Source organism: Poecilia formosa, unplaced genomic scaffold (assembly GCF_000485575.1).
Source record: "Poecilia formosa unplaced genomic scaffold, Poecilia_formosa-5.1.2 Scaffold2, whole genome shotgun sequence".
Lineage (NCBI taxonomy): Eukaryota > Metazoa > Chordata > Actinopteri > Cyprinodontiformes > Poeciliidae > Poecilia > Poecilia formosa.
Window position 1 is genome coordinate 3,479,462 of NW_006799941.1, and position 25,989 is coordinate 3,505,450.

At 37.6% G+C, this 25,989-nt stretch overlaps 2 protein-coding genes across 5 annotated transcripts in view; one reads left to right on the forward strand and one right to left on the reverse strand.

Annotated features, from left to right (window-relative positions):
• LOC103136623 (alpha-1,3-galactosyltransferase 2) overlaps window positions 1–7,594 on the forward strand; it is an 11,974-nt gene extending 4,380 nt beyond the window's left edge. The window contains exons 2-6 of one of the 4 annotated variants that reach the window (XM_007549963.2): window positions 1,998–2,085; window positions 2,536–2,625; window positions 2,995–3,059; window positions 3,843–3,980; window positions 5,738–7,594. In XM_007549963.2, the coding sequence (XP_007550025.1) occupies window positions 2,080–2,085; window positions 2,536–2,625; window positions 2,995–3,059; window positions 3,843–3,980; window positions 5,738–6,422 (984 nt within the window). In that variant the 5' untranslated portion in view covers window positions 1,998–2,079 and the 3' untranslated portion in view covers window positions 6,423–7,594. Of the gene's footprint in view, window positions 1–1,997; window positions 2,086–2,535; window positions 2,626–2,789; window positions 2,909–2,994; window positions 3,091–3,842; window positions 3,981–5,737 lie in introns of those variants that run through there. The other 3 variants (XM_007549971.2, XM_007549955.2, XM_016670655.1) reach the window with 3 other exon arrangements.
• A 322-nt stretch (window positions 7,595–7,916) lies between these two features.
• On the reverse strand, window positions 7,917–24,176 carry LOC103136610 (coiled-coil domain-containing protein 30). The gene is made up of 19 exons (XM_007549932.2): window positions 23,995–24,176; window positions 22,711–22,884; window positions 22,514–22,634; window positions 21,987–22,186; window positions 21,034–21,129; window positions 18,233–18,398; window positions 17,602–17,673; window positions 15,971–16,086; window positions 14,265–14,372; window positions 13,019–13,120; window positions 12,659–12,760; window positions 11,675–11,773; window positions 11,454–11,588; window positions 11,211–11,323; window positions 10,753–10,894; window positions 9,735–9,871; window positions 9,315–9,432; window positions 8,259–8,320; window positions 7,917–8,171 (listed from the first exon to the last, which is right to left on the reverse strand). Exons 1-19 carry the CDS (start codon window positions 24,007–24,009, stop codon window positions 7,958–7,960), a joined length of 2,292 nt encoding a protein of 763 aa, XP_007549994.1. The 5' UTR covers window positions 24,010–24,176; the 3' UTR covers window positions 7,917–7,957.
• Window positions 24,177–25,989: the final 1,813 nt, after the last annotated feature.

A 25,989-nucleotide genomic window follows, 5' to 3' on the forward strand; every position in this document is an offset into this window, starting at 1 on the left:
GTGTGAGAGACAAAACGTAATTTTTTTGAGTGTGCGAGAGTTTTTGGTAGTGTGTGAGAGACAAAACGTAAATTTTGTCCTAAACGGCCCCTCATATTTTTCTCACTACTCATCTGAGTCACTTTCTGCTTCCCATCTTACCGATCACTACATCTTATACATTTGCAATCCCATCATTGATATCATTGTTCAGTATGAATTCATTATTGATATTTTTAGCATTCAGCCCTTCAGTTATCTACAATTTTGACTGGGGTTGCATCACCCTAATATCAAATCCCTCTGTATTGTTATAATAAATTTATTTCCAATAAGAAAGGAATCTTCTCCATTAATGTTAAAGTGATTATGTTTGACATTAATCTGTCTAGAAGAAAACTTTCTGACCGCACTGAGACATGATCTTACTGTTAATTCTTCTAATTTAGGGGTTTGGGGTGTTCTGTCCAATCTCAGGTATTTTTGACAATCATTGCAAATTGTTCCTTTTATCTAGAGACGTTATAACGCAGGAGGGTTTCTTACCATTTCAGTCTTTGCAGCCCTGCAAAAAGTACATAAATGTGATGCATGGATTTGAATAATTATGTTGTTTTTATGATCTAATGAGGACCTAGGAAAAAGAACCTATTTGCATCAGGTCATTTGCACATCCACTGTCAAACATTTGAGCCGCATTTACGTAGTTGTGTCTACTGTCTTTTACTCTTTAAGACATAAATTTAGCTAGTTTTAGATTTTGAACCTGAATGTGAGTTTGTGAAAGATAAACTTAAAAGTAGTAAGTTGTGTTAACTTCTTATTAATAAACTAGGGTTTTATGTTAGCACCTAAAAAAAATTGAAAGAAAAAAAAAAAAGACAGGAGTGGGAACTATTTCCCAGAATGCTTAGCGGCTTGTTTTTGTATCCTGAGATGGAAATGCACATTGATCTGACTCCTGTGTTATTAATGCAAATGTTTATGTTAAAGCTTGAGGATAATATCCCCTTCACAATAAATGTTCTTAGCAGAATTTATTGTGATGTTTAATAAAATTCATCATCAGATCAGAAATTTTGTTTGTGCAATTTGAAACAAGAATTTAAATTATTCTACAGCAAAATAAGTATTTATTTTAGCTTGGTAAGGTGAGTGAAAATAATAGAGAAATGTGTCTTTAACTAGGTGAGAACGTTTTTTTCTGTTGCATATTGTGAAATAATTGTTTGGTTTAAATTGCAGCACTAAGTTAAAACTCACAATTCAAGATTAATGAGCTTAAAAACAATGTTTACACAACTTGTCTCTAGTTGTTAAATCAACTTCATGAACTTTAATTTCTGAGTTAAAACCAAAACAGTTTTCTTGTTGAGTTAAGTTACATTTTCCAGGCAGCAGGTGGACTTTCCTTTTCAAGTTAAACCACTTTCAAATGTTCTAGAGTGTATAATTTCTTCAGTATTCATTACAACCAGCATTTTCTCTTTCAATGTCGGGTTGTTTAGAGAAGAGCCAGAAGCAAATTAGGCACACAAAACATTTAGTACATACAGTCTGTGTTACCCATTGTGCTCTTCACCAACTGAGATATTTCTCAGAACCTTCACTCAACGCTGCCTTTTTTGTCTTTCTGTGAACTGAGTCATCCTTCTTCAATGAAAACCTTTTCAACGCAACAATGCACAACACAGGCTCACCCAGCCAAACCACTAAGATCTCTCTATCTACATGTAAAGATTGCTTTGTTTTTTTTTTTCCACAACAGCTACAGTTTCTTCCACAGCTTCTTTTCTTGGTGTTGCAACATCCTAACAGTTTAAATGGGATTTTCCCCTCTCTTAAACCATGTCAGACACTTACAAGCTGGAAACTTAAAATGTGTTGGTATTGTTATTCATAATTTTTAATATTAAATGAATCATCTTTATAAATCCAGGATAAATGTATTTGTTAATCTTTTTTTCTGTTAGAAATATTGAATAAAGTTCAGATCTCATAAAATATTTCTCTTCCAGCATTTTTGTGCCATAACCCACGGTTGCCATCACCTTCAGCCTACAGTCTGTTTTCTTCACTGAAGTCAACAAACAACCAATAATGTGGGTAAATGTCTCTCTGTCATTATCTACCATAAAACATATTACAAAGTCTACTGTACTGATCCCAGTTAAAGAAAGTTAAACAATCACACAATCTGAGATGTTTACAAAATCAATCAAGTTCAATCTGGTATATTTGCAGATGTTTTGCAAATAAAATTAAATTCAGACGATAGACTCCCAGTTAAGAAGACTGCATCCTGAAATTGAACCAAAAGATGATTTAAAAGGCATCCTAACTTAACCAGCTGAGTTTCTGCAGCATTTTTCTGTGTTTTTCCCCTCAAACAGATGAATTTTAAAAGTGAAAAAAGTCATTTTTAATTGTCATTTTTTTTTAAATCACAGAAGCCTGGCACATCAATGGAGGCGTGTAAACTTTTTATATCCACTGTCCATTTATTTCTGGGTTTTTTGACGCTGTCTGGGGTTTTAACGTATTTTCTCCCCACAGGAGCTTTCAGAGGTCAAAGATAATTTGGAAATTCCTGTTTTTATTTCCGATTGCAACATCCATCATGTTCTTTGCACCGCCATCAGTTCGGTGAGTTATTAAATGATCCTGGCATTAAAATGGTGTTAAGAGACCTGACTAATTTGTCAGATCTGTAATAACTCAAATGTTGTGAGTCACAAATAACTCATGTGAAGGTAAACGTGGTTTCATGAAACACAATTTTGCTCTTGTTTTGCATCACATACATAAAGGTAAAACTCAAATCCTAGACTGGATTTTCACCAATCAAGCCAAAGAGATCAGATTCAGACTCAATGAAAACTAAGAACTCCCATCTTCTTCTGCCTATAAGCACGTCAGCTAACAGCATGTAACCTCATACAAGATTTTAGAGCCTATAATGCATCAGCATTAGTTCAAAATTTAAAGTAAAAAACAAGTTTTCTCTGATTTCAGATTCTTAATTGGACTCATTCCAATGGACAAGTGCACTCTGGAAAGTGTAGAGATGCTGACCTCAGGTAATAGTGCAGACTCAAGCCTCGACCTGTGGTAAGACGACTAAACCTCTAGTTCTGCATACAACAGACTTCATGAGAAACAAGCATTTCTCATGAAATCGTAATCTGCAGTTTCTCACCACCAAGTTTATCTGCAGTCAATATTTGCTGCTACCTGAATGACTTGCACAAGTTGTAATTTTAGGTTGCTTTCTGTGTGTTGCTTTAAATGTGTTCATGTTGTGAGCAGAGCAAGACTTGTATTTAGATTAACAAAATTCGATTAACATAAGCATTAAATTGACATTGAAGGTCAGATCTTGTGAAACTTATTTTAAGAAATGTAATTAGTAGGCAATTTGTGTGTAGAATACCAACTGAAGAAGCTAAATCAATAACGATGCATGTAACATTAAATACATATGTTGAGAACATTATGATTTTTGAAAGATATTTGGCCCTTTTAGAGTGTAGATATTTGGTTTGGCTGCTCAGGCCTTCAGAAAACAACATTTTAACACTTCATGAGCTTGGTAAGTTATCTAACGGCGTTCAAACAGCAGCTCCGCTGTACAGAAAGTAGTCTAAAAATGAGAAACATCCAAACATTGCGTCCAATCAAATTCAACCCAACACCCGATGGCAAAAGACTAGAAGCAGCTTGCAAAGAGCTCTAAATGTCCCTGCAGGATGTGTGAAACTTGAGCTGATTTTTCTTGTAAACTGCATTCCTGTTAAAAGAGGCGGAAACTCTCCAGGCACTATTTACTTATTTATTATTTTCAACGTCCTCCTTTGTTTCAGGTCTCGAAATGATGTGCAAACATGCACTTCCTGGAAGGCTCCCATCATCTGGGAGGGAATGTTTACTCCCAGTCATTACGACCAGATACACAGAAACAAAGGATCCTCTGTTGCCTTGACTGTGTTTGCAGTTGGCAGGTTGGTTTTCAACAGGCTGAACAACAAAACACATATCGGTCATATCAGTTTCATATCGGTCAATATTGACAATTATTGATTTAGTTTTTTTGTTCTAAATATTTGAAATACTTCCACACTGGTTGAATAAACTTTCCCGTTTGATCCGTAGCTTCCTCTCCAGCTGTTGTACTTATTTTCTCCTTTCACTCCATGCCGTTGTTTTTTATTTTTAAGCAGTTACGAGACATTGTGAGAAAACCTTAAACTATTGCTGCGCAAGTTGCTCCACAGGTTGTTGCTAGGTAACGAAAGAGTGAGCGAGTTGCTAGGCAACTAAAGAGGAGTGATTTCTGAGCTTCCCAAAGAGCCTTAAACTCTGGCTGGGGACGTACTTTGCAAACTCACAGAAAATATCACAAAATAATAATTAATACAACCAATTATTACCATATCCATACATACAATGCTGCCTAATGCCGATTTTAGATGGTGGAAAATTTTATTGTCAGATAATATGACTTTATTACCAGATGCTACAAATTTTTGTCACAATCCCCTCTTTTGATTATGAGTAAATATGTAATATTTTATACTAATCACATAAAATTTAATTTTATTCCCACAGTTCTTCTGGTTTCTGCAGCAGTGTTCTCCACAGCTGGATGGTTTCTTTTCTTGTCAGTAACTTTTCCATAAGAAAATGAAATAACATTTAAATCAATTATTTTAGCTTATGTTTTAAAAACTGACTGAATAACAACAAAAAATTATGATGAAAAAATTAAGATTTAAACATTTATGGGATTTTTTTGCATTTTCTGCCTCATCCTTCCCTCTGACTTTTTAAGCCCCCATAACGTCGTTTGAAAAACACTGTCCTCAGCTGATTGATGCTACCAAACTAGCTTGGCTTGCCATGACAGGTGGAGTGGCTGAAACCTTTTTCTCCCACAATGCTGTGTGGTTCTGGATCAGAGTTCAACAAGTCTGAACAATCAGTGGTCCGCTCTTGTGGCACCAACAGGTAGAAGGATGGGGTTGATCCTCCGTCCCTTTCATCCTTGTTGTCAAAATATTGCATGTGTACTTCTACTGACGCATTAAGTTTTTCCTTGTCAAATCCTGGTTAACTTCACACTCTGGTTCCCACATTTGTCTTGTTTTGGACCAGTGGATATTCCTGTAACTTTCTTGACTTTCCCTGAACTTTCTGGTTTGTCTGTTTTTTTAAACAGGTCGTTGAAGTAACAGGTCTAAACACATGCAGGTGTGAAACAACCTTACAGTTGAAGAAAAACAGACAGAAATAAAAATACAGTGTAATAATGATTACAAACATGCAAACAAGCAAAAATACTCAATTTAATCATCAGGCTCCTAAACACATTAATAATGAATTTCTACCAACACGTTTTTGCACACAGTGGTTTAAATGGTCATTGTTCACCAGTGGGAAACTTATCTGACTTTTCAGTCTCAGTCTGTCTGACAAAATGGAGCAAATCCATAATTATTCATAAAATAGCTGACAGAGACGGAGAATGTGGCTTTTTTTACACTGTTGTCATAGCAACTCCATAGCAACTGGATACCTACCAAGATGGCTGTCAGCTGCAAAATTCCCAGGAGTGTGACATCATATGGATATTGATCCATATGAAACATAATATTCCCATGTCCAAGGCAATATTATTGATTGATTATCCAGTCCCAATGTTAGAGCACATCCTGGTTTCCACCACAGGAAGATAAATGCTGACATCTTGTTTCCGCAGGTACCTGGACGCCTACCTGGAGACCTTCCTGAACTCATCAGAGCAACACTTCATGTCGAGTTTGCCCGTGACATATTACGTGTTTACGGACTCGCCTGAGTTGGTGCCGAACATCAAGCTTGCCCCCAATCGGCACCTGAAAGTAATCGAAGTGGAGAGGCACACGCGGTGGCAGGACATCTCCATGATGAGGATGAAGGCGATATCAGACGTCATCGAGTCGGATATCCGCCACCACGCCACGCACGTCTTCTGCTTTGACGTCGATCAGGTGTTCACCGGCAGATTTGGCCCCGAAGCTCTGGGAGACTCGGTGGCTCTGCTTCACGCCCACTACTATCACCTCCCAAGGATGCTGTTCACCTACGACCACAACCCGAAATCCAAGGCGTTCATGAAAACTGGGGATTTCTACTACCACGCTGCCATCTTCGGAGGCTCCTGGAGGAGCGTGAAGGCGCTGACGGAGGCCTGCTACCGCAGCATCATGGCGGATAAGGAGAACGAAGTGGAGGCCTTGTGGCACGACGAGAGTCATTTGAACAGGTACTTTTGGCTTCACAAGCCCAGCAGGGTTCTCTCTCCAGAGTACTGCTGGGACACCAGCATCGGCTACAGGAGCGACATACAGGTGTACCGGCTGCTGTGGGCACCCAAAGACTACTATAACCTCAGGACGTCATAGATTAACGCTCTCATTTGTTTTATTTGGATCAAAATGTGTTACAAAAAATTATATGTTGGGAATAATCTCAGAAATTTTTTCATTAAAATTCAGAAATTTCTGAGTTTCAGAAAAAGAAAAAAAGAAAATCTGAGATCTCAGAAATGTTCTAAAGAAAAATTTTGAACAATTTTTTGTTTTTGAAACTCAGAAAATTTCCAATAGGCAAAAATTTTCAATATCACTCTAGTAAATTTCAGGTTCCTCAAAATGTCCTCCTCTTTTTTGTCTTTGTACGATTGCCCTATGACAGCGTCGCTTCCTACATCACCTTCTTAAACTTTTATTTAACCAGAATAAAACTCATTGAGATCAAAGATCTCTGTTGACATTCATACAGTTTTATTCACGAGTCAGTTTGTATTTGACATTTTTTTCCCCCATCTATAACTGAAGTTGTTTCTGCTTTTACTCCAGTTTGTTAACTTGTAAAACTGAATACATTTGTCAGAGAGTAAAAACTTTTTGTAGTAAAACTCTTGATGGGTTATGGAGGAACATGCGACAATCAATTTTATAAAACTAATCAATTTCATGGTATATTTCATATTTTATTATTGTGATTATTTACTGGAAGTGAAACTGTGTTTTTGGTATTGCAGCTCAACTCAGGCAGCTAATTTTGAATATTATTCATCTGTTTTAACTAGATTGCTTCATTTGTACTTTCTTTAATGGTGGAGAAATTAAAGTTTATTTTTTAAGATTGGAGGTACTTGAACCACAGATCATATTTTATTTATTTCACATTTTTTGTCTGAAAATACAGTGAGCTAACCTCGGAAAATATGTTTTTGCTAGTGTGAATTTCTACCGGTACTTTTTATTGTTTTTTTTTCTATTGAAAGCACATTTTTAATTGAATTTTCCATTAATTTTAATGTCTTAAATCTCTCTCCTATTCAGAGATATTAGTCATGTTGACAGTGAAAAATAATATATAATAATTTACATCGTTTCACATATTTATAATGAAATATTCTGCACTGAAACCTCAAATACTGGACTCAAGTCAGCATCATATTTTTGTATTTATGGAACTTTTGGACATGTTTATCAATTTTCTGTCTAAGACAGCTTGAAATAAATGAATGTAAAACCTTTGAAATAAATAAAATATGGCAATGCTTTCATCTTTTCTTTGCCGTTTTTGAGAAAGCATACATAACATAGTGCAGGAAGTGCTCAGAGAAAAAGAGGTCACAACCACAGTGGAGCTCATTTAGTTTTTGTTCTTGTTGTTTTTGCTTGTGGCTTTAACCAAAACGACCCCAGTGGAAATTTTGCTTTTCCTGCTGTAACACATCTATCTGATGGTAAGTTTTTCACCTCATACAAACTGAGTCGTATGAGCCTAAGCAAAAATAAAGTCCAAATGATTTCACTATGACCGCTCCTCACAAACTGTGGTGGGAAAACACAGGACAAATCACTTTAAATTACAAGGCAAACACAATAGTTTCAGCGCAGTTTTATCATATTTTAGATAGAAAAGCTCAGGGAGCTGTATTTTCAGAGGCAACGAGACCAGAATCTGGACTTGACTTGTCTGAGAGACTCTGCAGTGAAGTCAGGTTGAGGTAGCCGAGCTCCGTGGTTCGATTCAAGGCCACAGAAGCTGCAATGTCAGGGGAGAAAATCAGATCCGACCGCTTGGCGTCGCACTCTGGAGGAGCCTCCGAAAGGTCCTGAATCTCAGACAGCATCATCCTTTAAAAACAGGAAGCACACAAACATCACATTTATTCTACCAATCAGACGTTTGACCAGCTAGTTCGGACTCGGAGTCAGCCTCACCTCGCTGTCTGAACCGAGACGGGAGAAAGTTTCTGTGGGAGAGTCGACATTTTCTGAAGTTCCTAACAAAGTCAAACCAAAACATGAGGTTTGTTATTAATTACTCTTTTGACCAACGGCGTAATTTGTGACACTTTGGATAAATATTTTATGCCGGTAAGCGGAGCAAGCATAACAGTAGCCAAACAAAAACACAGTCTAGCACTTCTGGTTATCTGGAACAAATCTTATCAGAATCCACAGCACAGAACTGAGCTAAAGAAAAGAAGAAAAAAAAACAGAGAAAACGAAACTTCATGCTGCGTAAAACCGCATCGCAGCTTCAAATGTCAATGAAAGGAAAAATGATTGGTTAAAAGTCAAAGGTTAGTATATTCCTTATTTATTTTCATGTATTGCATAATTCATAAAACATTAGATATTATTCACTTTTTATATCTACATCATACTTACTATGAGATAAAATAACTTTTTACTCTGGAAAATTCAGATTAGTTTAGACAATCCCTATAAAAACTAATTAGCTTTTGTGGCTTTCACTGAACAGAATCAGTCGGCATGTTTGACAAGAATTTGTCCTAAAAAAAAAAAAAAAAGCAGCAGTTTTGCAATATAAATTAGTTTTAAACTAATTTTCAACCTCTCAGCCACTTTGATACTAAAAGAAACTAAAAAAATGCATGCTTGAGTTTACTTTCACTCTGTAGTTGAATGATTGGTTTTGACTTGAGGCTAATTGAAGGTTTAAGTTCATCTCTGTTTATCTGTTCAACAGTTTCACCTCCGTTAAACTTTTCATTCTGCGATTCTAGCACAGTTTTTCTTTAATGCATCTATTAAGACCTGCAGAACATTTTTATTTCAATGTATTTTAATAATAAAACACATTTAAGTTTGACTTGTTAAATATAATGTGCTACATAATGTGTAATGGTCTATGTCGCATAAATTAGGCTTCTTAAGTTCTTAAATTAATGTTGAAAAAACCCCGTCTTACTAATATTGTTCTAAACTGGGTTTTTTATGGAGTTGTGGATTTTTAACAGTGACACTTACCTCAGTAAAATGCATAAACTGCATGTTCTGCAACTTGCGTTCCAGAGTGGAAATCTGGTTGGACATCTGCAGAACTTTGTTCCCCAGATTCTTGTTCTCCGTCTCTAAATACTGCACCCTTCAGACGGAAACAAACACACATCAGAACAAGACTTCTGGGCCGGAAGAACCCGTCGCAAACAACGGCTGGCAGTGTAAATTTAAAATCCTCACGTAAATGTGATGCATTTCCTAATCACAACCTTAGAAACTACATAATTTCTTAATTATTCTTCTTTATACCACTGAAAATCAAAGCCAGAAAGTAAACGCGTGACACTGTCACATCTTATGAATGAGCATTATCTAGCTCTGCTTCAGGTGATGTCCTCTGATCACAACTTAAAACATAACGTTGAATTTTAGTGGATGGCTCGGCACCTGTTTTGGGACACACAGGCTGTTAATTTGATGTTTTTCATGTTGTCGTCCTCCTCACTGAGCTGCTGTAACAGCTTCCTCCTCTCGCTAAGCAGCCGCTCGTTTTCCACTCTTATGCACTCAACGACTTCTTTCTCCTGGAACAAAAACGATAAAGTTCAGCATCCTCGTCTTTACAAGAGGAATATGACTCAGACAATGCGGTCGATACAGGAAGGCGACTCATTGATGCACAACTGCCTTCAAAATGAGTTATTTTTCACTGGAAGAGGATTCAGAAATCACATTAGAAAGACAAAAGCAGATGAGAGCATGAAAAAAAAAAACTTTTATCCTCACGAAGGTTTAGTTAAGTCACTGCTCCAGTTCACCGGGTGCTTATGGAAAGACCTTTTAGAAAAAACAGGGTTAAAAATACTAAATCGGGGGTGTTCAAAGTGTGGGCCGAGGGCCATTTATGCTCCCTAGACTGATTCTGTGCGGCCCGCTGGCTGACATTCGAGAGCAACACCGTCATCACAGGTGGCTGATGTAGATGGAAACTTCATATTTAATTATTACAAACTGAAATCATGTTAAAATCTCCTTATAGTATTCATCTTTAAATAACCACATTATTTGTAATCTTTGCAAGAACAAGATCCATCCAGTTCCAAAGACAGAGTTTGAATTGTTGACTGATTCACTTTATTATTTCTTTCACGAGGCGCCTGATAAATATTTCTATACCTCCTACGAGTTTTAGCCCTACAATAGTTTACGCATCACTTTCCAACAAAAAATACATCCAATTTATTTGTTTAATTCAACCTTTACATTATTGAATAGATTTTAAAAAAGTGACGGTGTGAGTTTTTATTAAACATATAATTTTTGGGGGGCCTGCGGGTGTTTTTGACTCGACAGTTTTGGCTCACGTTACAAAAAGTTTGGACATCCGTGTACCAAATAATCAGTGCTAGCCAAAAATCCTTCACTAATGCACGTTTCATAAGCAGCGACAGATCTGCAGCCTCACCTTTTTCAGTGAGTGGTAGCACAGGGACAACTCCCTCTCCAAATTGTTGATCTTCTTGTCCCGCCACATTGTTTCTTCATCCAGTTTCTGTTTGGCTCGAGACAGTTTTTCCAATAATCTCTCCTTCATATTGTGGTATTTACTAGACATGATGGACACCAGAAACAGGTGTGATGTAAAAACAGATGCGTTCTAATCACACCAACCTTTAAAAATGGCTGAGACGTTCATTCAAAATGAATTTCACACTAAAAGGACTTTTTGCCCATGTGGCTTCAGCGATGCAGAAACTCCAGTCCAAAATACTTGTTTACATTTTATTAACAGTAGATTTTATAGCAACTGAGTCAAAGAACCTGATTATAAATTTCTGTTTTTTTGTGGCACAATTAAAAGAAACTTCCCAACTTTTCTGAAAAAGCAGATCCATAGACAAATCACTAATTCGGGCGCGTTACCTTCGCTCCTCATCAATACAGTTAAGGGCTTTACAGATCTGCTCCTTATAAGTCTCTCGCTCGTCATCATCAAACATCAGAGCCTGCCTTCCTTCGGGACATTCAGAACACTCCTGCATCGCAAAACAAACACAGGAAGAGATGCTGTCGGTATCTTTCCTGAGTGCTCAGCTGGGTCGCTTGTTGCGCGTCCTGAATAACAAAACAGAGTAAAACCTGAACCGGCCGGGTGACGTGGGTTACCTCGAGTGTGGAGCTGTCCTGTGAGGGAAACTCTTCTGTCCTGCTGGACTGCTCCAGCTGTGAGCATTTGTCTCTGACGGTTAGAAAGTCGTTAATGTTGCTTTGGTAATTCTGTAAAACCTGAAGACACTCGTCCTGCAGGGACAAGAAGAAGCTGCATGTGAATAGATACCACATGATGTTTGTTTGTTTTGAATTTCCCCGCTCGCTCGCTCGCTCACGTCTGGCTGCTTCTCCTCGGGGCAGCTTGTTTGAAAACCGAGGACTTCTTGCTCCTCCTTGCAGGTCTCATCGACCGGAGTTTCGTCGGTTGTCATGAACTGAAAAAATTAATAAATAGATAAGAATCTAGTCATGGAGCAACAGTTTTGGACTTGGTCTCAAAAATATTTGCAGTGTTTATAATAAAAAAAAAAGATGGCAACAGAGCAACATAAAGAGCTGCAAAAACAGTATTTGCCCCTTCCAGATTTAATCTTGTTCTTTTTTTGCCTCTCTTTATATTACATTTATAGAGGGGGAAAAAAGACATTTAAACCAAACAAAAACAATAACTGCCCATCTTGTCAATTAACAATAAGCGTTGACTTAATACATTGCTTTGTTAGGATAAAAAACACTAAAGTAGGTTTTAATATCTTTAATAAAGCCAACCACTGTGGCTATCATTTAAATAAATGTATTTTCTGAACACAGGATTCTGCTATTCTGTTAAAAGTTTGAATAAATAAATCACCGCTGCATTTGGAGTCACATTGGGAAAAACTAAAAGCTTTGCTAAAATGGCAGGAGTTTCTGTGCACCATTAGATTTGATGTTGGTACTTTTTCCCATGTGGTTCAGCCAAGCATTGTTATTAATCATGACAGTAAAAAAAGCTAAAGCTCAGTTTTTGATTGGCTCAGCCTGTTGTTGACGGCCAATGAATCAACAAGCCAATTTTGGGTGAAAACACTCCAACGTGGTTGAATTAAAACAATTCTGATGCATTCTTCAAACGAGTAGCAGTTAATGATGCCGATACCAGTTGGAAGATTGTTTACTCACGTTCGTTTGAAATCACATTCTGCATGATGCTATGAAACCTGAGACAAAAAGTCAGAACAGAAGAAATCTGCAAGAGGAAAAGACTGTTTCCAATGAGCTGCACAAGCTGAAAGCCAGAAGTAAGCCTTATCTCTAACGGCGTTTCTGCCTGGACATACATTCATTAAATCACTAGCTTGGTCTGTGGGAAACGTGTAAGAACCCTGTAGGTTCCTGACGGCCAACTCCAACTGCTTCACTACCTCCTGCAGAGATTCGACCTACGACAACAGCATCACACAGATCAGCAGCGGCAAAGCAACGCCTGGCATGGGCGTTAAACATTTCTGTGGTTTTCAATTTGTAAGGGGAAGTAAAAGTTTTCAAAACAATTCAAGAAGGTACACAGATAAGAGCATCAAGCACTGAAACATTCACCGTTATTTCAAATAAAGACGATTTCAGAAACAGCAAATATTTTTCTGCATGAAGAAGCAGATTCAAATGTCCGTCTCTCACTGGTGGCTGTGTCTACTTACACCTCCCTCCTTCTTCTCCATGGCTTGTTGTGTCTGTGCAGTTGAGTGTTCCTGCAAAATTACGTGTGATTTATCACCCGTCGTCAGGTCAGCTCCTGGCATCTGCAGGAAAAACCACAGCAGATCTCTGTCAGTTCGTTAGGTGAATATTTCGAATCATGTTTCCATGGAGATGCAACAGATTGTTTCAAAAGAAAACACCTCAACCGGACCATCAAATTAATGCGTTTTTCTGTTTGTTACCAACTGAAATCATGCCAACATTTTCTTATTCAAGATGCATTCAGTCTTACCACCGTGTAGTTAGTCGTTAAGATGACGTCACATAAAATTTAACATTTACAAACTGCTCTGACAAGGTCGCGGGCCTGAAATGTTTCACATTTACCAACATTTACATTCACATTTACTGCTGGTGGTCAGTTAAGAACTGAAACCAGTTATTTTGGCTGTATGTGCATCTATTGTGCATTTTACCATGAAATGAAATGGTTTTAGACTCTGTGAAACCATTTCATAGAGTGAAATTGTTTCATTTCTGTGTGAAACCATTTCACTCACCAATACATCTGTGAGTCTAAAACCATTTCCTCTTTCTGTCTCTAGAAAGAAGAAATCAACACGGGCATCTTGAACGGCTTTGAAAACAGATCGATAGATAGAATCTATCTCTTTGGGACTTTCCCTCAGAGAAATTGTAGTTCCCGTCTCCCACACAGCACCAATACATCAGATACTTAAATTAATGCTGTTTTTGTTTTTTTTAATACATTATTAGACCAACCCTACAGTCCCTCTGTTTCTGTTACACTCCTGTTAGCCCAAACCAACAACTGTGGTGCGTTGAGCAACTTGTTGGACTGGTCCAAAAAGACAACTCCGGATTTTATCGGTCCGTCAGAATGATGAACGGGTGATTTTCTCTCCTTTGTTTGCATCTTTTCATCGTTTCTGAAGCTGGCTGCAACCAGCTGGTTTATTCAACAAAAGTTATCAGATATTTCACCGCAGTCCTGGTTTATGGGTTAAGACGCAGAGCTTTGAAACGTTCCAACATAATTTATTCTCCTAAACTGCATAATGAAGCTTCCAAACAGTTTCTGGCTGAAACAACTCCAGAAAAACGCAGCTCAGGCGAATCAAAACTATGTTAAAGTCTCAGTAATGCACATCTGAATCAGCCAATGAAAGGCTCTGGATGTACTGGATCATGTTCTGCATTTCCAGTTCAAGTGAAGAGACTTACTTTATCTTCTCCTCTGTCCTGGTCAACTTGTACGTCTATCGTTAATAACATCTGCTGCCCCTTCAGGGCTGATTCCAGCCGCTCAGCGTCCTCCTGCTGACACGCCATCTAAAACAAACAGATTCGGCACCGCTCACATGCAACTCGTTCGCACTTCTTCAACTAGTAACAACTGGCAGTATTTTTTAAATCAAAACATTCAAATGTGCCGTTTGATTTAGCCGTTAGACCGAAGCTCAGGATCAAACTGACTTTCACACTGATGTGCAACGTTTTAAAAGTCAAGTTGGAAATTGCTGCTTCACACAATCCTACCAAAATACACTTTTTTTTTAAATATTATGTTATTACATGGTTTGAAATTTTATACAGTAAAAAAGAGGAAAAAAACAATAACAGGGCAAAACATGGACAGAACAGATACAGAAAACAAAATACAGAAGGCATGTACATAAATTACAGAAATTATTTGAGAAAAGTAACTAATTTATACATAAACTGAAAGATATACATCATCCGGGTTCACACTACTGGTCTTTTAATTTTGAACACATTCCCACCTTTTTTTTGAAACCATAGAGTTTCCCATTCAGACAGTATCTCAATCTTTCTAATACAATAACTGCAGAAATTAAGTTCAAAATACACTTTCTAATATTTAATTAAGAAATCATATTCTGGCAGTTTCAGCTCTAGATTTAGTCCAGCAATCATCAGTGCAATGCTGCTTGGTTGGAAACTTTGGTATGAAGTTCACAGAGGATGATGATTGATTGATAAAGAAAGAAAAGAGTCAGAAAAATCTGAGTTTATCGTTTTCAGATGAATTTATAAAAGCTGTTTGTGACTTAATTTGTGTTTCTTTAATTTTGAACAGCTGGTGTTTATAAATCTTGTGTAAAATTTGGCTGCAGCAGTTTATAAATTATGATTCAAGGATGAAAATTCATCTCTTCATGCTAAAGTCCATTCACAAACCAAATGTATTCTTTAAAACAGGATTAATAAATTAAAGCAGGATGTTTTTCAAGGATGACGACAAATACTGTGATTTACTATTTCCCTGCACTGCAGTCTTCTTACAGTCAGAAGGACGATCAAACATTTACTGAAATGTCTAGAAAACCAGAGTGGTTTCTGTTTCTTCACTTCTACATGACAATTTAATGGTTTGTTTGGAAAAAAAAGCGGCAAGGCTTGTTTTCTTTGCAAAGTTGGTTTTGCCTTGTTTTTTTTAAACGGCTTTTTTAATTTTATTTTTTTTTTCTTTTAAATTTCCTTTTCCGATTAAGGTAGTTTTTTTTTTCAAATAGATAAAGCATGTCAATATTATTTCAACCAAAACCCATTTGAAAATGTATAGACTGTATTTAAAAGGCAGGTCTCTGCAAGAAAACCAAGATATTTAAATGAACTCTTCCAATTCTGTCAGAATTAAACGTGAACATTGATGACTGCTCCAAAACTGCAGTTTGTCTGCTAATTTTTATTGACCTTGATCCAAATATCAATGGGGACACTCATTTGAACCCATTTTGATCCAATGTGGATCAGTAAATTAAAGCGCACGTTGTGATTGTGTGTACTCTCCAGACGAGAAGAATCTCCAGTTCTTCTCTTATCTCCAACATACAGGACACCAGTTTGGTTTGGATGGTTCATACCTGCCCTTCATGCAGACTATTTTGTGTCAGAAAGTTTCTTACCGTCTTCTCCAGAGACTTTTTCTCTGCGTCCAGAGAGCGGACTCTGTTTCTCAAGGCTCTGATCTCAACATCCAGACGGTCATTAAGCTCTTTGGCCTTCCGCAGCTCAACCATTTCTTTATATAAAACAAGAAATTTTAAGTTATTGACTCATCTGATTACTGGTGATAAATATTCACAAACTATGTTGTTTCATTTTTAGTAGAGCAGTAGTTGGTTTTGATAATGTCCCATACACTCAGAAGACATTTTAAATATAATACAGCTTCATATCAATACAGTAGAAAATCATAAAAGTACATTTTTCTCAGTTACGTTATTAAAAATCTGAGACACATAGGATTTAGTTTAATTAGACTTTTAAGCAGTTATGTCTGTTGAGTTTGTCACGACCCTGGGTAATCTGAGTTTTAGTTTTCCGTTTGTATTTTCGATCAATTCTCTGTGGTTTGTTTACATCCATATTACTGTACTCAGTTAATTCCTCTGTATTTTTGTCATCTTATGTTCTGATCTTTATGCAGTTGGATCATTAATCAGTCTTATTATTTTATCCCGCTGAGTCTTGACTCAGCTCCGCCGTGTTAGTCTCCTTCCCTCAGTTTGCCTGTTTGTGGTCCCTCATAGATGCACGCGGTTTGTAATCAGCCACCTGAATCTGGTCAGAAATCGTACTTCTCTGTCAGTTTTCAACTGCCAGTTTCGCTCTCTGTTGGTTTTCTAGCAGGAAAACACTTTCTATAAGGTAAGAGGTAAAGAAGCTGGCTGTATTCAAAAATATCACTGGAAAGTTTAGTGAAAGAAAACGTGGTAGAAAAAGGTGTAACTACATGAATAACCACAGCCCTATGTGTGCACAAACTTTTATATGCTTCAGATTTTTAGATGTGTTATCATTTAAGGCAGGGGTCCCCAAACTTTTTCCTGCGAGGGCCACATAGCTGTTCCTTTCTCTGGTCGGGGGCCGGTCTTAGTTACATTCGCGCTTTTAGATAGATTTTTACCCAGAATGCAAATGGAAAAACCGTGAGTGAAACGGTGACTGGGACTGACTAGTATATATTCTATTGAGGGAAAGTTAGTTTCACATCTGCTCAAGAGCGCCCCTGGTGGGTGAAGAAAAATCCACATATAAACCAGAAAATACAATATATGAAAAAAAACACTGAATGCTCTCTGGTATGAGGAGGGCCGTAGTTTGGGGACCCCTGATTTAAGGCATCGATTTAAATGAAATGGGTTTTGTCTGCTTGTAAGCCGAACTTGCGCTGGTCTTACTTTTATATAACCTTTTTATTAAAATGCAAGGCCTATATCCAGGGCAACAGTTACTTTGTGACACTTTGTGCTGTCCAAAACAATTAAAAATAAAGCTGAGTGATGTAATCGTACAGCAAAGGCCATTCAATAGTAATGGGAAGATTTTTAAGATAAGAAATTCCACCGTTGGTAAATAATTTAGGGAGTCAAGTCTCTGCCAGGAAATTCTGGAGCAAATTATGCTTCTTTCAGATGACTGATGTTATCAAGCTGGTCAGTTTTTGTACATGTCGTGGTGTTTTTTTTTTGGTTTATGTTTAACTTTGTGCAAATAACACTTAATTAAAACACAACTGGGAATGATGGCTTACCATATTCTTTTAGTTTTCCTACTTCCTTCCTAAGCTGCTTCACCTCCTCCTGTGCTGCCTGCAGCTCAGGCTCTGAAACACAGAAGGCAGAAATGTTACATTTACAGGGTTCCTCTTAAAACGGTGGCAAAGAGAGCCGTGAAAACATGGGAAATCTTAAGATTTCCTCTGTGCTTTTTTTTTTGTCACAGATTTTCAGAACATTAAAGTTTGATTTCAGACAATAATCTAATTAAACACAAAATGGTAGTTTTTCAGGAAACAAACCACTCAAACCAACCTGGGCTTTTGTGAAAATGTAATTTCTTCCCAGTTAAATCATGGATTCACACGGATTTTGGGACAACTAACGTCATCTAAAAACAATCTAAAGAAATTCTAGTAAAAAGGTTTTTGCCTGGGAAAGGTGACAAAGCCACTATACGGCTTACCAAAAATCCTCTGAGTGCATCAACAACTCATCCAGGAAGTCACAAAAGACCCACAGACCTTTTTTTAATATATTTGTCTAACATTAAAATTGATTTGATTGGAAACGAAACATTTGGGGGTGTTACAAAAAAACCACACACTAGTAATCTGTAAGAGGCCATTTTTACCACTCTGTCAGTGACTGACTAATACGTTTTACCATATGTTTTCTGGGTAAAGTGAGCGGACTCCAGTTCATCTTTCAAATGCCGGATCTCGTTGTGGGCCATGGCCAGCCTGCGGGAACCTTCTTCCACATCCCGCTCCAGTCGGGAACACTCCTTCTCCAAGCATCTTGGTTCACCAGCCAAAGGTGTGTCCCCGCCCTGGAAGGGGATGAAGACACACGTTTCCATAAATCTAAAGCAACTTAAATGTTGGCAAATAACAACAAAAAATTTGACTAAAAATTAAAAAAAAAAAAAAAGAAAAAAAAACTAAGACAGAGACAACACCTTGAGATATGATCTGGAGAAATATGCACGAGTGGAGCTTGAACTTGAGGTCATGCAAAGTTTATCTGATGCTGGTGTACAAGATTAGTATCACTGAAAAAAAAAAAGACAAAACGTGGCGTTAAGGATCTCAAAGCACCAGCATGCAGGACATGCATGCTGGTGCATCTCCTGCATGCAGGACATGCATGCTGGTGCTTTGTGAAAAAGCAGCTCCACAGTTTGTTAGTGCATGCAGAATACACTGCTGCTTAGTGTGACAGTGCTGATACAAGATCAGTAAAGATATTTTGCAGATTTTCTCAGTCGCGTTGGTGCATTTCTCGAATCATTCTTGTGACAGCTGACCGTACTGTCACACAGACCTGAATGGTGATCGTTTATTTCTTTTTATCCTTAACATTAGTTTAGATATTAATTAGTGAATAGTTTAGATTTTTATTTTTAAAAATTAGTTTCATTAGCCTGACTTTTTAGTTAACTATTTGCTGTGCACACATTTATTTAACTTTGACAGTTCTTTATATTTTTGTTAAATGCAACAAATTAATTTCTTTTTGAGTTGCCAGTTTCCTTTGGAGCTGCTGCTGGAGGGTCACAGAAGAGCTCCAGCTAACTGACGTCCTTATATGGCTGGCAAACCTCCTCAGCAGGCCGTTCCATCTGTTTGGCAGGGGACGAGGAAATTTGATTTTCTTTAATTTAATTTGACCATTTCTTTAATGTTTCTACTATGTGGTAGTTTCATTCTAATGCTTGTTTAATTTAAAGATTTGGTATTGTATTGATTAGTATTTGTTTAAGTTCTTGTATGTTTAATTAGCCCTCGTCTGTCAGCAGTGGTCTGATCAGCCACTATTTAAGTTCCCCTCATGTCTTGTTTGTTAGGTCAGTTTTGTGCTCGAGTTCTTTGTGTTACCACCTGAGTTGTAGTTTGTTATGTTGACCTCAGTTTTGGGCCCGATTCTTCATTGTTTAACTATCTTTGAACTTTTTGTAATAAATTAAGATTATTTTTGGATTCCATTCAGCGTCTCTCTGGCTGGTCTATGTAAGAACCCTCACAATTCTCAACATTTGCAAAACGGTAAACACGTTTCCCAAACAATTTGTGCAAACAGAACACCACAGATTAACTGCAAAAGCCAAAGTCTTTCTCAAAATCCTTAGCTCATTTCTCAAAATTAAATATCCGTGTCGTTGAACACGGCGATGCCTCAGTAAGACAAGTCCTTGTTTCATTGAGTGCAAATAAGACCTTCAAATTGATAAGACATGCTGTAAATATAAGGCTACTCTACAGGGACGTTCTGGTGGAAACTATGGCTAAAGGTTTCATGACAAGATTCACATTTCCTGTAATTTGTTGACCATGTCAACATCGTCATTGTGATACAGAAAGGAAAACAGAACCCAAAGGAAAAAAAAAAGTAGAAACGGTAACATAAGATGATCTCCTTGAGGAAAGTGCTGCAGGAATTACAGGTGAGTATTCATATACTTTCTATCTCCATGTTGAAAAAACAAGCCATTGCCTGATGATGTTGGAGCAACAGGAAAGTGGCAGATGCCCTCAGCCTCTTCTGTTTTGCCTCCAAACTTCTTCCTCTTCTCTCTGGCTGTTGACCCCGTCCAGTCCCTCGTCTTCTCATTCTCAGAAACGTAACATCGTCTTGTGCTCCAGCTATACAGTATAATCTATATACTTGCCAGTTGATGGTTCATGAGGTGCAACTTTGAGCCATTTCAGAAAACTGGTTGATCTTTGACTGAGCAGATGCCTCACACATTTGGAGAACGTCAGGATTCACCTGGGAGCAACTCAGGACAGACTTAGAAAGAAAAGGCTAATGAAGAAGTATAGAAATATGCCCAACATGTTATGACACCTTTGCATGTTAAGACTTTTGCTTAAATGTTGCTTAGGTTGAGATGATTCAAGAGATAACTACACATTTTAGTCAACATGACAAAAGCAACAGAGAAGGTAGGAAAAAGTAGAGAACTGTACATAATCACTTTCATGGATATATCAAAGCATTTTCAACTGGTTGAAAGAAATGAGAAACTGCTTTTCTTGATGTGCATGAGAGACACAATAATATGAAGATTGGGCAAATAGCTTTGAGAATTACAGTTCTGTTCTGACAAATGCACCAAAGTGATTGAAAAAACTGTAATATTGGACAAATGTTCTGAGAAAAGAAAGTTATCCAAACCAACTGAGCTCTTTGTGAAAAATCCCCCAAACACTCATCAAATCCTGGTTTTAGCTTTAGTGAGCTGTTAGCTTTTAATATGGAATTGACTTGGTTTGGATAGTTTTGTTTCCCACTTATTTTAAAATCACAATTTTAAAACTGTATTTTGTATTTACACAAGTTTTCTTCACGTGATTTTTTTTTTCTCACGCATTTTTAAAGGGAACACAGAAGCAAAAACAGAAAATCTGTAAGAGAGCTAAACACGTTTTCTTAGCGCTGCATATAGAAGCTCGTATACATACAGGTACGAAGGTGTGCTTGCTCTGCAAAGTCTTATGGAGTCCAAATATTTTCTTCCAGGAGCTTTGTAAAGGTCGTGGCGACCTCTTGTGGGCGGGCTGCAAAATTACAATTAATACCAGAAATTATTTACATAATAATCAAAAAAAAGGAAAAACATATTAACTTAACCGCTGCAACCTATTGTTCAATCAATCAAATGCAAAGTGCTTTAAAGGGGCTAAGACCTTAATTATGCAAACAAAATGTTCAAGCTACTGCAGATACAGTAAAATAATTACTAAGCAAATACAACTAAATGATACATAAATTGAGGAAATAGAGTATGTGATAAGTATATATTGTAAAGAAGAAATTATGCACAAATATTACAATTCTAAATTTGTAAGATTTTACTTTACTGTAAGAAAAACAAATAGGAACTGGACAAAAAAATCTGTTTTATAAAATTGTAAGAAAAAAAAAAGGGGGCTTAGATCATATTAAAAATGCAACAAAACCAAACAAAAATAAAGCTTCAAGAAAAACAGAGATGTTCTAAAGATGAATGCTCCAGTGAGCAAATTCAATCCAACATTTAGTTTAAGTTTTTACACAAAATGGTTACAATAATCCTTCTCAGGTGACCTGAATCGTCTAATTACTTTCAAAAAGCAATTAAAGCGCCTTAAAATCGGTTCAGAAATGCACCTGTCACTCATGCAGAGTCTTCAAAAACTGATGTGAATTCACTTCTTGGTCTTAATCAGCATCATAGACAAATGTTTATAACGCTCAGGTTGCAAACCAGTGCAGCAGAATTCATTAGAGTCTCAACACTGGACTGAGATAAAAACACATTCGACTCCCAATAAATCTCACTTTTTTTTTTTTTTTACCTTGACAGTTTTTATCTGTGAAGACTTTAAAAATTACACCACGAAAATAATAGTTTTGGTTCTATTCTTTCACCAACCGCACATATGTCGGGGTTCAGTGGCTCTGCGTTGGTCCTCGGTCGACTCTCTGGGTCTCCATCGCCAAGATCCTGATTGGTCTCAAGCAGGGAAGCCCTCTCCACCAGGAGATACGCCACCTGCTCACTGGGGGAGCTGTGAACCAGCTCAGTGAGGCCCTGCTGGTACAACATTTTAGCAACTTCATTTATCTGGGAATCTGGAAGAAAGGAGTCGGAGAGGCGGATGTAATTTAACCCATAATCATTACATTTCTGGGTTTGAAATGTAATGATTTCAACCCCATGATTTCACCGAAGACAATATCTGTCTTCGGTCTTCGGTCTTCTGAAGACAGATATTGATAGCAGAGACAGCACATCAATAAAGTGCTACATTTAATCAATTATTAAGAACGGAAAATAGATAAGGAAGCAGAAAGTGGCTCATACTGCAGTCAGAAATAAGCACTGAAAATATGCCAGAGGTTTTGTCAGCTGCCTATAGTTACTCAAACTTTTACACAAAGTGCAAGTGAAAGTCCCACCTTGCAGTGAAACGAGGTGCAGCAGCTGCTTTCTGAGCTGTTCGTTCTCATCTTGTATCTCCTGAGTCAAAACGTCTTTCTGCTCTGTGAAGATTTTGATCTGCTCCAAGGACTTGCGTACCTTGCAGACAAAAAGATCGCCTTGCTCATCATTACAGCCCCAGACAGCGCCGATTAGCTAAGCAGTGATAATCTACCTCTGCCATCTCTGCGAAATGTTGCGAGCGTTTTGTTTCCAGATCCTTGGTCACGCTATCCAGGCAGCTGCGTGTGTGAAGGAAGGTACGCCACAGGAAAGCCAGCTGAGCCTCTTTGGAGGCCTCAGGTGCAAGACCTTCCTCAGTCAGCCACGTCACGATCCGCTCCAGCTCCTGGGAGAAGAAGCACAGACAGGATTATGTGAAGCAATAGGCAGCACTTTTATGCCTGTAGAGCTTGTGTTGATTTTAGCTTCTTGAAATGAATTGGAATCCACAAAGGAAATAAACATCTTCCAAAACACGACGATAAACGACCCATCCAGCTTTTATACTTCACTAATCTGGAACACACTTCTAGAAAACCGATTAAACACAGAGTTCCTTAAATTAAGGCTAAATCCATTTAGCTTAGAGATGCCTTTGATTAATATTAACTGGAACATTGTTTATCCTTGCATTTTGTCACTGCAATGTGATTTTATTGTTTTATTTTTCCTTCTAGTCATGTAAAGCGCTTTAGAAAATATGCTGTTATAGGGTCTTGACTTTCAATCTTTTTTACGTTTTCAGGCACACATTTAAAAATCTCTCAGGGGTCATTTTTAAAATATAAAAACAAAATTCACTTTGAGCTAGCAGCAGGAATTTGATAGATAATTGGATAGATGGATGATCATGGTCAAACAGGTGGATATAACTTTTAGACAATGCAAAAGAAAAATTCAAACTTCTCCAGACATCCTATAAATATGACAGCAAAGCCGCATAAATGGATAAATAACTATTTAACGTGCTGAATCTAAACTCCAAAAATATGCACGTTTAAAGTTCTTACTGTGTTCATTAAAGGCTAAAACATTCGTCTGTTGTTTATATCTTCACTACAAACACTGCATATACTTCATCTTTGTTTCTGCTAAATAATGATTAGACAATTTCACTTTTAAGTTTGTGTTTTTCTAAATGTACGTGGATGATTTTTGTTTTTAAAACAACAACGACAAAAACGTTTCTAAAAATTGTGTTATTTTGATGGCCCTATTAAGGGCTGCGGTGAGAACTGTTAGCTTTTGGAGTCGCTGTTTTCTTTCGCGGCTGGGATCGTCTGCAAAGTTCCGCTGGATGGATCCGAAAACGAAGTACAACGGTGAATTCACACCAGGTGAATCGGTTTTTGGTTTTGGTTTTTGCGGAGAACCGTGCTTTCAGGAGAGCTGCTGCGTCTTAAAAGTTTTACGTTTCGGCTCTTCCAGCTATTAAGAAAAAATATATCTTCAGTACCTCTGCTCGAGCCATCAGTCCAGTCCTGAATCGAGAAACAACTTTGAGTTGTGATGTGTGTAAACAAAGACGCCCTTTTCTTGGAATTGTCCAAAAAAAAGACAAACAAAAATAAACGTCCAAGTTACTACAAAAATGCTAACAAACGCCGAGATTCAGAAGAACGATAAACATAAGAGAAGTTGATTTCTCTTTCCGTCGGTCAACGGTTACAAACTCGGACCGAGAGATGCGTTCAACGTACTCCCGAACGTAGGATTTAGTAACTACAGCCCTAAAAGTCCCAGGTGATGACAAGAAAACTTGAAATCTAAACTAAAATCCATCACCATGGTACGAGACGAATATGTAAAGTATATATAATCACGTTCTGTGGTAGTAATGACAGCAAGAGAGCGATATAAAGTTTGAACCGCAGTGATTTGTCCGGTGGTCCCTGAAGGCGTCACAGGGTACCAAACTGTTCGGTACGTCACGCTGTTTGGGTGACGTGTTGATCGTTTCTCCTACCTATTTTTTCTTCCACAACTTAACTAAAAACAAAACAAGAACCCAAAAGGGATGGGCGATAATACTTAAGATATTTTAAAAACTCTCTTCGGAACTGAGTTTAATTGAATTCGGCTTTGCACATCAAGAGACAGTTTTATTATTATTATTATTATTATTATTATTATTATTATTATTATTATTATTATTATTATTATTATTATTATTATTATTATTNTTATTATTATTATTATTATTATTATTATTATTATTATTATTTCCACATTCTTCCATGCAAAAAGACTCAGTTAGATGGAAGCTCATGCATAAATATAATGTGTAGGTCCAGCTATAGTCTTTTAGTTCTGAACACTGATACATACATCATTGTTTTGTTTCATTGTTGATGGAACGTGAGCATCTGCTCCAGTCCAGGTTTCTCTTCCATTACCCATCAGCTCTGACCAGCATTGTGTCTTTGCTAAGCAGGCCCACAGAATAAAGCTGCCACCAGGGTGGGGATGATGTGCACAGGGCTATGTGTTGCCAGTTTGAATAATATGCACACTTAAACATCCAGCAGTAAAGCTGAACTGATAATGTGCAGGCAAGACAACAGTTAACCCCCTAAGAACTTTCTGTCACAGCGTCATGGCAGGAGTGCTTCCCATACATGGAGGGGAAAATCACAGCAGTCTCTCAGTTCATTGAACAATGCAGAATATAAGCAAAGAGCTTATTTTTTTTTAGATTTTTATACTATCATAAACCACAAATAGAGTTAAAATGCACATTTTCTGTGTGTAACTAATGTCATATTTTCTACATTATGCTAAAACAATAACTATGGTTAGGTTTAATTATCTTTCCCACTCAGTGTTTGGTGTAAGACAGTTCAGGACGCCCCCTTGTGGATGTAAGTAATCCCTTCACTCCTTTCAGAGCCTGAGATTCATAGCTGGTGTGTTTTCCAGAGAAGAAAAGCAAGCAACACATGGAAAACATTTAACGTTGATTCCTGAAAGTGGGGTCTCTGTGTGCAGGTGAGGTTTTCTGAACCTCACCTGTGGGACTGACCACCTGTCTGAGCTTGGGGTGTGGGAGGGGCCCACAGCAGGCTCTGTCCTCGGATGCCCTCTTGACTCAGTGCTGGTGGTGGGAAACAGTAGGACTCTGGCTACATAGCGTCACCGTCTCCCACTCCAAATAAGAAGCTGCTGCTGAACTGCAGAGCTCCTTCAGTGACAGATTGCTGCATGGCAGCCCAAAGCAGCTGTTAGACTTTGTAACACCACTGCTCCCTGCACATTCCAGCTGATATTTGCAAAGTTTTTCTGAGTTTTGTAAATAGTCTGTAACGTTTTTCTGTCTAGATACATGCACATCTTGTGCATTTTTTAAATTATTTAACTCAGCTGCACATTTCTATTAATCTGAGTACACTATTTATAATAACTATACTGTAAATTTGCCATTAGTGTGCTACAACTGTACTTTATCATTCCT

Excerpts from the sequence above, each read along its gene's own strand:
- LOC103136610 (XM_007549932.2), bottom strand. Across the intron at positions 9,872-10,752 it reads GCTACCACTCACTGAAAAAG|GAGAAAGAAGTCGTTGAGTG; the intron begins GTGAGGCTGCAG and ends TTTTTGTTCCAG. Across the intron at positions 8,172-8,258 it reads GTCTCGGTTCAGACAGCGAG|GATGATGCTGTCTGAGATTC; the intron begins GTGAGGCTGACT and ends CTGTTTTTAAAG.